Source organism: Cyprinus carpio, chromosome A4 (assembly GCF_018340385.1).
Source record: "Cyprinus carpio isolate SPL01 chromosome A4, ASM1834038v1, whole genome shotgun sequence".
NCBI lineage: Eukaryota > Metazoa > Chordata > Actinopteri > Cypriniformes > Cyprinidae > Cyprinus > Cyprinus carpio.
Genome location: NC_056575.1, coordinates 3,541,933 through 3,554,328, shown reverse-complemented (window position 1 = coordinate 3,554,328; position 12,396 = coordinate 3,541,933). Strand labels below are relative to the sequence as shown.

Genomic DNA, 12,396 nt, shown 5'->3' with positions numbered 1-12,396 from the left:
CCACATCAGAGAGCTCAGATGATGCACTTCATATCTTAAATCACATTAGCTAAATTGTGTTAGAAGAAAAATGCATGTACTCTCTAGACTCTCATGACTTCTTGGAAAAATTATATGTTAACCCTTGTATAAATGTGCTGTTGTGGACATATGAAGGTGATTCTTCAATTAAGACAATATTTCTAGGATATTATTTGTAAATGCATTTGTTCTAGTTTGATAAAAGATTCAATGTGCGATTTTTAATCATTTTTAGTAATTTTAAAAAAGAACTTATAATGTGTAATTATTATATATTTTTTAATATATATATATATATGTATATATATTATTATTATTATTATTAGTATTATTTTGCATCAAAGAATTGACCAGTACTTAAATGCATGAGCAGATTTTTACATCCTAACCTGAAAGCTTTACTGAACATGTTTTAATTAAGAAGTAATTATTTTATTTTTTTGTAAAGTGAGTTAATTTTTTTTCTCACCCAAATATTTCTATAGCAAAAGAAACATTCCATTATCAATATCATAATGCACATTAATTAACCTTTTATATATATATATATATATATATATAAATTAGAATAAACATACCAGTTAACACTTGAAAATTAAATTAAAAACTATTTTCTGAACCATAAAGAAAGGAACTGAAATAACAAATATATGATTTAATGTGATCATTTTATATTAATATTAACATCCAGGGCTTTTCTGTCAAATCAAATACTGGGGGTGTGGCCAAATAATATTAATAATATTATAATTGCATCTTTTCCGTCGTAACAAAAAGTTAGGGGGAGTGGCCAACATTATAATATTAATAAACCCTACATTCTTGGGTTATAATATCGTATAATAATGAACAACACAGGCGCCATAAATCTCAAGGATCTAGGTTTATTATTTAAAAAATGTTTTATTTATTCATTTTATTTTTTCGCTGTGTCTCAGGAGGTTCCTGTCCGAGCAAAGGGTTTGTAGTCACAATCAGGTCCGGTTTAAAAGCTCGCGTAAACACGGCTTCTCCCGCGTCGCGTCGCGTCTCGCTCGCGCTCTCTCAGCGGAGACTCTTCCATCACAGTCACGGTGGACACGTCAGAGATCATCACGCGTTTACACGAGAGAGTGCGTCCGGTCGGAGACCCTCTGTCCTACTTTTGTTGCCCAATGCTGCTGCGCGTGGAGGATGAGGAGGCAAATCCCGGAATGTCCTCGCGGATGGATGCAGCTGTTGTTGTAGTTCCGCTGGATAGAGTCGCGTGAGTGAATCGGGAATCAATCGATAGATAGATAGATAGATAGATAGATAGATAGATAGATAGATAGATAGATAGATAGATAGATAGATAGATAGATAGATATTATTCATCCCATGAGGGACACCGGAGGACACCTTTGGAAGGACTTCTAAGCACCGGAGAAGAGAGAAGGGGGTCCACTCAGTGCCGACCGGAGCGTGATGGACCCCCTGGCCGACATACGCGCGTCTCAGGCGGAGCGCAGCAGCAGAGGAGCCGCCGGTGGGGAATCAGCGGACGAGCAGAAACGCGGCTGCGGGAGAGACGCGGCGATGAGCGGCAGCGACAGTCTGAGCAGCTTCGCCGACATGGAAGACTCGCTGGAGGACAAGCTCAAAGGTCTGGCGTTTAGGAAGCAGATCTCGTACAGGTAAATATGCGGTTTAATTCAAACCTGCGCGTTCGTGCGCAACACTGCGTGTATTTCTCCACCATATGGAGAGGTGGAACATGTCAGATGGTTTGTTTGTGTGCGTTACTGAACAATGCAAACCCCATTTGTTGTGCAAACCAGCACTTACCCACCTAAATAATAATATACTCAATTATAATAATAATAGACATCTTGGTAGGATGTCCCTGTGAAAGGAGATTTCGTTTATTATCACGAGAACAGCAATGGCATTAGGGCTAGTGTTGGTAAATTAATTGCTTCATGTAAAAAAAAAAAAACCTTTCATATGTGTGATATCTTTATATTGTCGTTTGGCCTGCTATTGATTTGCTATTAGGATTCAACTCTGTTTTCCTCTTTGACAAGAAACCCTTACAACATGAATAGAGTGATGCATAGCTGAATGTAATGAATTTGGCTTCATCTGTGGTAGAGAGACCTATTTCCACATGTAAGGGTCATAAACAGCATGCTTTGACATATTAAAGGTCATTTCGGCACTACAGAATGGTTTCAATTTCAGAATAATCTCTGGTGCATCCATTTAAACTAAAGCCATTTTACTTGCATTGATAAGTTTGCGTGTGCAATGGTTCTCCTCTCTATCTACTTTAAAACTGCCCTTGAGCTGTTAAAAAAAACATCTAAATCTTGCTTTTTTGGATGCATTGATCATGTCATTCATTCCAGATCAATATTCGGATTGAGCTGTATTGACAACACTAGATTCATGCTGAAACAATGGTTTCATGTGGTCACTTTAGAGTCACTTGAGGAAACTTGCCTGTTCCTCTCTTCTCAGAGACCCCTAATTTGACCTCCTGTCCATGGAGGAGGGTCACTACAACCCTTACTGCTCCTTCAGAGTCTTAAGGTCAATCCTCCTCCGAGTAGATCAATCCTTCGCTCACAATTAAGGCCAGTCCTCTCTTTCATCGGAGCGATCTATATCCATCTCCAATTCAGATAAGACGTCAATAAGTCCCATGAAACTCAACCGCACCATCAGTAAAACAAACAAAAAACTCTGGCCAGCAGGGCCTAAAATGCGAAGCATCTTAGATAAAAGTGTCTTGTTTGCTTTTTTTAAACAAAGCGTCTAAAAATGGAAGCTTTGAATTTGCCAAAGACAAAAACAGGAACACTGTTCCAAAATCAATTGAGCTGCCTTAGAGTTTAATGTCTACATAGGCAGCATCTTAACTGTAATGACACCTTATAAATGACTGATTCAAAGCGCTCTATATAAACAGTAAGAAGCATTCCTCAAATGAAATGCACAGGATTTCCATGATACTCAAATACACAAAAATATATGCACCCACAAATATTCTGTAAAATAATATATATATATAGAAAAAAACTCATGATACTCAAATACAAGTAAATGTTGTGTAAAATAGTATATATTTTTATTTTACATATTTGAATTTAATGTTTTTTTTTCTTTGTTTGTTTTTAAGAATCAGTGCAAATAGCGTTCCTCACATGAAAAGCAAAGGAAACTGAACTCACATTTGATTTCAGTGTGATTTTATTTAATTTCCATGATACTCAAATACACAAAAATATATGCAACCACAAATATTCAGTAAAAGAATATATATATATATTATATATATAAAAAAACTCAAATCACAATTGATTTCCATGATACTCAAATACAAGTAAATGTTGTGTAAAATAGTATATATTTTTATTTTACATATTTGAATTTAATGTTTTTTTTTTTAAGAATTAGTGCAAATAGCGTTCCTCACATGAAAAGCAAAGGAAACTCACATTTGATTTCAGTGTGATTTTAATTGATTTACATGATAATCAAATGCACAAAAAATATATATATAGTAGCATCCATAAACATTGGGTAAAATAGTATATATTTTTATTTTGAATTAAATTATTATTTTTTTCTCTTATTTCCTCAATCATCTTTTTCACTGAGCTTGTCGCAAAACATAGTTCTGTGCCAAAAAAGTTGTCTTATAACGCAGCACAATCAGCATAATAATCATGCTGATAGCTTTTGGAGCAGGCTTTGCGACAGAAGCATACCTGATGTCTTAAAATACTGCCTAGGTTGGCAGCTCACTAGGATTTGGAACAGAGCCACATTGTTCTTCTACGTACTCTCCTGAAATATAGGCCTAGCACTTATATCAGTTTTTTTGTTATCTAGTGAATCATTTTCGGCTTATAAAGAGGCTCTTGTGTCCTCTCTCTCTCCAGGACGCTCTAGGAGTGCAGCAGCAGACATGGAACATAAAAAAGAACTCATGCATTTTTAAGTGTCCCGATCACAGCCTTGACTGTAGATTTATACATGCTTGACACATTTTCACTCCGCCAGGCTGTTGAAAAGTTAAACATGCATATTTATCACGGTCTGCTCAGTATCAGAGAGTCAGCCTGCAAAAAACTTGTTGCCATGTTTGCCGAGATTCTGCAAATGGTGGACGGCATGTCCATTAATTTAAAATTCTAAATAGATTGACCAATCATAATCACGTGTGGCAAGAAATAATTAATTGAGGAAAATAATGTGTTTTGATTGGATTTGAACTACTGGTTTATATGGCAGGTGGATAGAGGGGGCGGGGCTGTAAAGTGAGAGGGATTGGTGATGTCATCAGAACGGGAAAGTTGTTTTAGGAGCGGAACAAATCACATTTTGAAGAATGATTAGAAACATTTTTTTCTCATAGTAACATGCAAGATTAGGACTGTGTAAATAGGGTCAGTTTATTCATGCATTTTGAATCGAGAGAATTCAGTCAGCACAAAGAGGAAGCATATTATCAGGAAGTGATGCGTTGTGCCACCAGTGATGCTGCAGAATAGATAGGAATGGGTTTAATATTTGATCACATACAAGTGTTGTGTTTTATCAGTGAAACTTTAATAAGGGCCTTGGTGCATTTAGTCATCTGCCAAGTTGTGCCAGTCCTCCTCCTGTTTGGCTCTTTGCTTTGTGCGTTTGGCTGAATACTGTAGACGCTTTGCCCAATTAGGACGTACCCTTCACAGTCAGTTTAGCGTGCTGTGTTATATATATATATATATTATAATTCTCATTTCTAGCTGGCACTGAATCAGAGTGTGAAATGGCCGCCACACCTACTGTAAACGTTGATGCGCAAGAGGAATTGTGTGTAAATACTGTGTGTGGGCTGCAGTCATTCCATCAGTGACTAAATGTGCACATACATTTTCTGGACCCGCATTTGTCCTTTTGTTAAGTCCAGCTGATGTGTTTAATCACACAAAGGTATGCATAGGTGCGTAAAAGAGGGCTTGTCTTGTCTCATTTCCCACAAAATGCAAAACCCAGGAGCACTCAGTAGATCCTGATGGCTGACGCGAATAAGGATTTTACATAAATGGTCGTAATCTCTGCTGAAGATGGCTGTGCGCAAACCGGGCGGCTTAACGCTGATAAAGCCAGTCTTTTTGCATTTTTCTGCTGCGGTGGGGGTTTGTATTACAGTCTGAGGATTGGGCTTTTTAAGCTTTTCCTTATTAGGTATATGAGTGTAAGAAGCTTTTCCTCGGCTGTTCTGTTCGGTGAAGCTTCCGGCTGATCTGAGCTGGGCCTCATCTGGGGTCGAAGCAAAAATTTAGTCCCAGGCTTTTGTTTTGTAGTAGGCCCGAACTGCATTTACACTGATTTAAGAGCCAAATGATGACTTAAATGACTTTTAATGCCCACAAATAAACATGTTTACAAGTCTTAGTTCTTAGTTTGAGAACATTGTATGCTGTTTCTTCCATTCACTTTTCTTCAAGTGGTCCGTCTCCGCTGTCTCCTGTTGTTCCTCTACTTGACTCAGTCCTGCAACTGTAGTTCTGGCAGAGAAGCACCTGCAGACAACCAGCACACTGGAGGTGTGAGAGACTTCATCTCCCCCTCTGTCTCTTCATTGGTCTTCCCCCACTTCAGCAGGGAGTTAACACAGTCTCACCGCGTGTGCTGTTCGCCCGCTCTAATTCTCTCTGACACTGATGGCTTAAACAGGCTCGCTGGTCTTTTATAAAACATGCTACAGCAGCTGCCGTCAATGTGTTTTGGTGGAGCATCAAACGAGAGAATGAAATGTGGTTTTAACTGCCGTAGGCGTGATTTTGCTGTATGGACAGGCTTTGGTTTGTTGCATCACTTACCCATCGTGTTAATAATTGTGCCTCTTTTAATGCACTCGCAACTCATTTAACTTATGTGACAAACTTTTGAGCGTATATAGGACAAGTGTTCTAACCTAACAAGATGTTATTGGTTATATTGTTAATATTTTTACACCAGAAGATAAAAAAACTATATATATTTTTCAGGAAAAAGTAGTTTTAATGTTGTTGCATTTATGATGTTGCATAAAAATGTAATGTTATTTTATATAGATGCAACAAATAATGTTGCATTTTGATGCATTTTTTATTATTACATTTAGACACATTATTGCATTTAGATGCAAAGAAAATTTTTATTGTGTGTGTAGATGCAAAAAAATGTTGTTGCGTTTAGATGCCAAAAATTGTATTGCATTTATATGTGCAAAGTAACATTTTATTGCATTGAATCAAATGAATTGTGTGCAATATCATAAGGGATATTTGTTAAGAATGTAAATATGGTTTATGTTCATTTCCTGTTGTCTTTGCTGTCCTGAATGTGCTCTTGAACATAGATGCAGGTCTGTAATTTCTGTCGCCGTTTGAGCGGTAGTGTTTTTGTAAAATCATTCTTGGTTTAATTGCACAAAAATAGCGGGGAAATCAATATTTATATATATATTCTAAGACCAGAAATCTGGTCTGGTTTTGCCCAGTTGTGTTGATTTTAGGGGAAACCCCAGAGCTCTGCATAATGAATGTAAACATGTGTTAAATGGAGAGGACATGGTATCTCCGTACACAGGCTCCTGCATATATACAGGCTGTACTGGGATTACTGGGTGGCTTTTTTGGCTGATGATGTGACAGGACTGAGTTTTATTCATGATCTGGATCCTGACGCTGAGTAATTCAACTGATTGCTGGAGCAGTAAAATTGGTGTGTAATCCTACCGGCTGACTGTTTTTAATTCATTCATGGTAATGGCATATTAGAGGATTTCATCCTCTTGCGTTTGCTTCTGTGAGTTACCTCAGGTGCATGGAAATGTCCACTGGGTACTTGCTAACCTGGTGTAGTCTTGTTGATACAAAGTGGATGGTATGACCAAAATCTTACATCACAATATGAATAATTAAATAAAACGTCAAAAAACATCATGGGTAACAGTATACTACTTTTTTTTAATTTAAAGAAATTAATACTTTTATTCAGCGAAGACACATTAAAGTCAAAGTGAAGACATTTATGATGTGAAAAAAGACTGATATATCAAATAAATGCTTTTGAACTTTCTATTAATCAAACAATCCTGAATTTTTTTTATTATGGTTTCCAAGAAGCAGCACAACTATTTTTAACACTGGTAAATAATAATCAGCATATCAGATTGATTTCTGAAGGATCATGTGACACTGAACACTGAAGTAATAAGTAATGAAAATTCAGCTTTGGTCACAGCAATAAATTACATTTTAAAATATATTACAGTAGAAATTGGTTATTTGTAATTGATAAATTATTTCACTTTATTATCATTTCATTATTATCATTACTGTATTTTGATTAAATATAGGCCTTTGCAGCCCTGGTTAACACAAGAGACTAATGTAAAAAACATTAAGAATATATTTTTTAAAAACTGAAAAAAGTTCATTGCAATTGTGACTTGTGGCTTTATATCTCATAATTGCAACTTTATTTTTCACAATTGTGACTTTATTTCTCATAATTGAAACTTTATACCTTACAATTATGACTTTTTCCTCTCACAACTGCAACTTTATCTCATATTTTAAAGTGTATCTCACAAAAAATTAAAAAGGCAGAAATAGGCTAATCCGATTAATTAATGTATTCAGTTTTATTTCTCTTTTTATTTTTCCTTTTTTTAGTGCTCTCAAGTTTAAATATCATAATGCAGTTCTGCCTCTAAAAGAAGCAATAAATGAAAAGATGCAGAAGAGAAGTTTATCATCTATTTCTCAGGCTGGATAAGGTTGTAAACATGTGCAGCTCATTTGCATTCGCTCTGTGCACACAGCACATCTTTTCAGCACAATTCTCTCTTTCTGTCTCTCTCCTGGTCTCTTTCTCTGTGTAATGTGCTCACTAATTATAGCTTGCCTCTATCTCTCTCCAGCTGTGGTCTGGGAGGTTGTGTGTGCGTGCATGTGTGTGTGGATGGGTTCAGCCCTTTATACACTGATAGCACAGGGTTACAGCAGCCCAGCCCTCATTTAGCAAATGATTAATTCAATTAGGCAACCAGGACTTCAGGTGGAAAAGAAAAACCAGGAGGGCCCTCACGTCCCCAAAGCCCTCTGAGAGGCGGAACGGAGTAGATCCGTCCCACTTTTACCACACTAATGGAGGATTCAGGGTCCTGACACACATTAGTGTTGCATTCAGACTGCTGTTTACAACACACAACACAACATTTACCTGATCATTACCAGGAGAGCCATCTGCCAGCATTACTCTGTGTTCAGAGGCTTTTTGGGACGCACAGGGATTGAATGGTGTATTTGAGAGGCACAGGTCACGGATAACAACTACATATTGTACTAAAGGAAACTCAGTGAGCTGCAGGTCATGGATGGGTTTATTTGACATGAATGATAGATGTTTATTTACATTTCATGTGGTTTAGGATGTCAAGGGTTAATTTTCAGTTCAAAACTTGTGGTTAAGGACATTAGTCCACTGGCTAGTCCATTTATTTTTTCTAGGTTATCTACATTTTTTTTCTTGTTTTTATAGGTTTAACACTAGTTGTAGGTTTAGCATTCGTGCTTTATTTATTGTGCAGAGCTTTAGCTGTTAAACACTTTGCATGATAAAAACGCTCTCTAAATTCAGATTCAACCCATTCTTTAAATTTAAATTCAGCCCACATACACATTTTTTTTTTAATTTGAATTATATATTTTTTATTTATTTCATAATTTCATCATGTCCTGAATGTGTTTTTGACAGTGGTAATAGACGTTTATTTACATTTCATGTGGTTTAGGATGTCAGGGGTTAACTTTCAATTCAAATCCTGTGGTTTTGGATGTCAGTCATAGAATAGAGATGAATCAGGAGAGTTGATTAATTGTCCACAATTAACTAGTGGACTGTGTTTTTCTAGATTGTCTTGATTTTTTTTTTATACAGTGGTTTTAGCATTAGCTGTTAGACAGTTTGCACAATACAAACCCTTTCTGAAAGTTGCATATTTGAATTCTATATTTAAATGCAATTTTTAAATACACATTACACTTTTTTGCACTTTAGGATTTTAGGGTGTCAAGTAAAAAAAAATAATAATAATAATTATAATTTTTTTTTATTATTATTATTTATTATAGCATGCCTGCTTTCAATTAAGCTTTTAATTAAGCTACCTGGACCTGGTGTGTGTGTGTGTGTGTGTCTTGCATTTTTAGGATTTTGGGGTGTCAAGTTGTTTTGTCCCCTATAAAAAACCTAGACCTTTATATAGTCAGCTTTAAGAGTTTAATTTTAGATTACCTAGCACTAAACGTCACATAACCAAAGCAAGCTGGGATTGATCATTTTACCTGTTAATCTGCATTCACTTCCTTACTAATCTGCGAACTAGATCAGACTGTGGTCTGATAGTCAAAAGTCTGAGCTCAAGACACCTGTAGGGATTGTCATGTGAAAATTACAGTAATTAAACCTGGTCTTTTGGAGATGTTAGTATAAAGTAGGCTTTTGGGACCCATATTCCGGCCCGAGCAGTTTCTACACACTCATGTAGGTGTGCGATCCGCCGGAGTCCATCTCAGAGCTTTGTTCTTGATTGCTGGGCTATTTTCAGCAGATGGATGGGTCAGATAGGGGAGAGATGCGTGCTTCCGATGCCTCCCCCGCACCCTGCACCAAACACAGAGGTTAATTATGGAGGTTTCAGCAGCCAGAGGAGGAGAACAGAGAGAAGAAAGAGCGAGAGGAGGTTTATATACAGGCAGGAGTGGGATCCATCACTCCCACATACTCTCCCAATGATCCTCTTAATCTCACACACACACTCACACAAAAGCATCACCGTCACAGTTATATGTAATTATACAGTCCGATCCCACACGCTCCCACTCGCGGAGCCCCTGAGCGCGCACGACGCCGGATTGTCACGTTAGTGTATATCTATAACTTGAGAGAACATCGCATGCAGTGCAGAGCGTTCAAACACCTCCTCCAGCAGAAAAACATATGTACATTATGTATTAGGACTGGGTGATATATATTATATTTACAAAGACGATTATGATGAATATTTCTGTGCTTTTTGGGAACAGTGTCTTGGAAACTTAAAATGGAGTTTTAATGTTTGATTCCTTTCAATATTAATATTCAAAATATTATAAAAGTATCTTTATATTTATATTTAAAAATATAAAATATTTAAAATATTATAAAAGTTTAGGCTATTTTTGTGCATTTAAATGCAAATAATGAAATGTGTTCATTTGAAGAAGAACATATTTTTGAACTATTTTTTTTTTTTTTTTTACAGTATTTTAGATCTTGCATTAAAACTTTTGAATCAAATTAGCTACAGTAGCTTTCAGTTGTAATAATGGTTATTTCAGAGCAAATTCATAATTATCAAGAAGATACATTTACATTTATGCATTTGGTTGATGCTTTTATCCAAAGCGACTTGCATTGCATTCATATGCTTGTGGATTCCTGAGGAATCGAACCCATGACCTGGTATTGATAGAACTAAGTACTGTTTGAGCGACAGAAATGCAAAGATAGCGTATTGAATATTGTCAAAATATTGATAATTGTTTTTTTTTAGCTATATTTTAGCCATACTATATGTGTTGTTACTAAACTCTGAGGGGCTGACCTGACTTGGTTTCCTGTGATTGTTGTTGGCCAAAAGACAGACTGTGTGTGTGTGTGTGTGTGTGTGTGTTTGTCAGGTCACAGACAGTCAAGGGAAGGACACAGAAACTGCATGGGGTCTGGACCTCTCCCTCAAAACACCGGGAAATGTGTCACAGCTGTTTCTGTTGCGCTGCAAAGCAATTGAAATAACAAATTTTACATGCAAGAGCAAACTGTGCACATAACGCTGTATTATTGTGTCTGCATTGAATGCCAGCATCAAAGGAGAAATCACTGTTATTTACAGCGTTAATAAAGAGCTGCCATCCCTACTGTTTACCCGCAAGGATTTACTTTGATGTAAGATGCTATGCTTTAAAAGATAATGAAACCATTTATCAGCACAAGCTGTTTGTGTTTAAGACGAGCATCGCTAATGCTGTTGTTCACATATGATTTTAACAAACTACTAACCATAAGAATTAGACATTTGGTACACTGTTTGTGTTACAGACATGACTGATATCTCAGGTTGGGCCGTTTATTGAGTGTTCTGTAACTTTTATAATGGATCATACTTGTAAAATAGCCTGGCGGATGATAATCGAGCAAAAAAGTCCCATAGATTTACATTGAAGGAAGGACCCAAAAGCCAATATCTAGAGAACAGACTTGTGGGTGAGCTGGTATGACTGACCCAGTAAGCAACCACCCAGAACACCCTAGCAACTGCAAAGCAACAAGATAAAAACCACTCAGAACAATATAGCAACTCAATAAAATAACTTAATGCTGTAACAACCACATAGCCCTGCGATCAAAAAAAAACCCCTCTAAAAACACACTAGCAACTGCATAACAATGTGAAAAAAACATCCAGAACACCCTAGCAACCACATAGCAACATGTTAAAATCCATTTTGAACACCATAGAAATGTGACAAACATGGCATAGTAACTGCATAGACATGAAATAAAAACACGCAAAATACCTCAGCAACTGCATAGCAATGTGTAGAAACACCCTAGCAACTGCATAGCAACATTATAAAAGCTAAAAACAACTCCTAACACTATTGCAACTGTATATAAACACGTCATAGCAACAGCGTAGCCATGCTACTGAAAATGCCCTAGCAACCACCCAGAACACCCTAATAATGCCCGAGCAACCATCTAGATTCTAGAACATCTTGGCAGCAACATAGCAACTTTGTACCAGAACACTCAGAGCGCATAGTATAGTGTCACCATGTTTTGCACAATCAGGCACCACTTAATATTTTCTTCAGAAATCTAGTTCACTTTTATATCTTCAGTCAATTGAGTGACTGAACTGCTTCAGTTCTTTTTAAGAAATCACATTTTTCTTTTGCAGTGAGCTGGAGGAATGTAAAATGTGTGGTGTTGCTACGCATGAAGATCTTTAACAGGAGAAAGTGTCAATGCAGGAGAGACTGAAATGAATAGAGCAATAGGCGATTACCCACGAGCACTTGGATCCGCGTGAACGGCACTCGCCAAAGCCAGACCGCCCACGGACCCTGCACCCGCTGCACTGCAGAAAATCACTCTGTTAATCAGTATTTTTGTCTTGTTTTCCTGTAGAAATATCCAAACATTCTTAAAAATACATGAGAAGCAACGGTGCATAAGATAATCAGACGAGAGGAGAAAAGACAAGGGGGAGGAAAATGAATGTAGGACAGAGGGATGGAGGGGGAGAGTGTCTTTGCT

At 36.9% G+C, this 12,396-nt stretch overlaps 1 protein-coding gene across 5 annotated transcripts in view; it reads left to right on the top strand.

The window, feature by feature from the left end:
- Window positions 1-870: 870 nt before the first annotated feature.
- Window positions 871-12,396, top strand: part of LOC109045433 (diacylglycerol kinase iota-like) — a 40,399-nt gene continuing 28,873 nt past the window's right edge. For 4 of the 5 annotated variants that reach the window (XM_042747213.1, XM_042747246.1, XM_042747235.1 and 1 more), the window contains exon 1: window positions 871-1,676. In XM_042747213.1, coding sequence (XP_042603147.1) covers window positions 1,468-1,676 — 209 coding nt within the window. In that variant the 5' untranslated portion in view covers window positions 871-1,467. The remainder of the gene's footprint in view (window positions 1,677-12,396) is intronic. The other variant, XM_042747224.1, reaches the window with a different exon arrangement.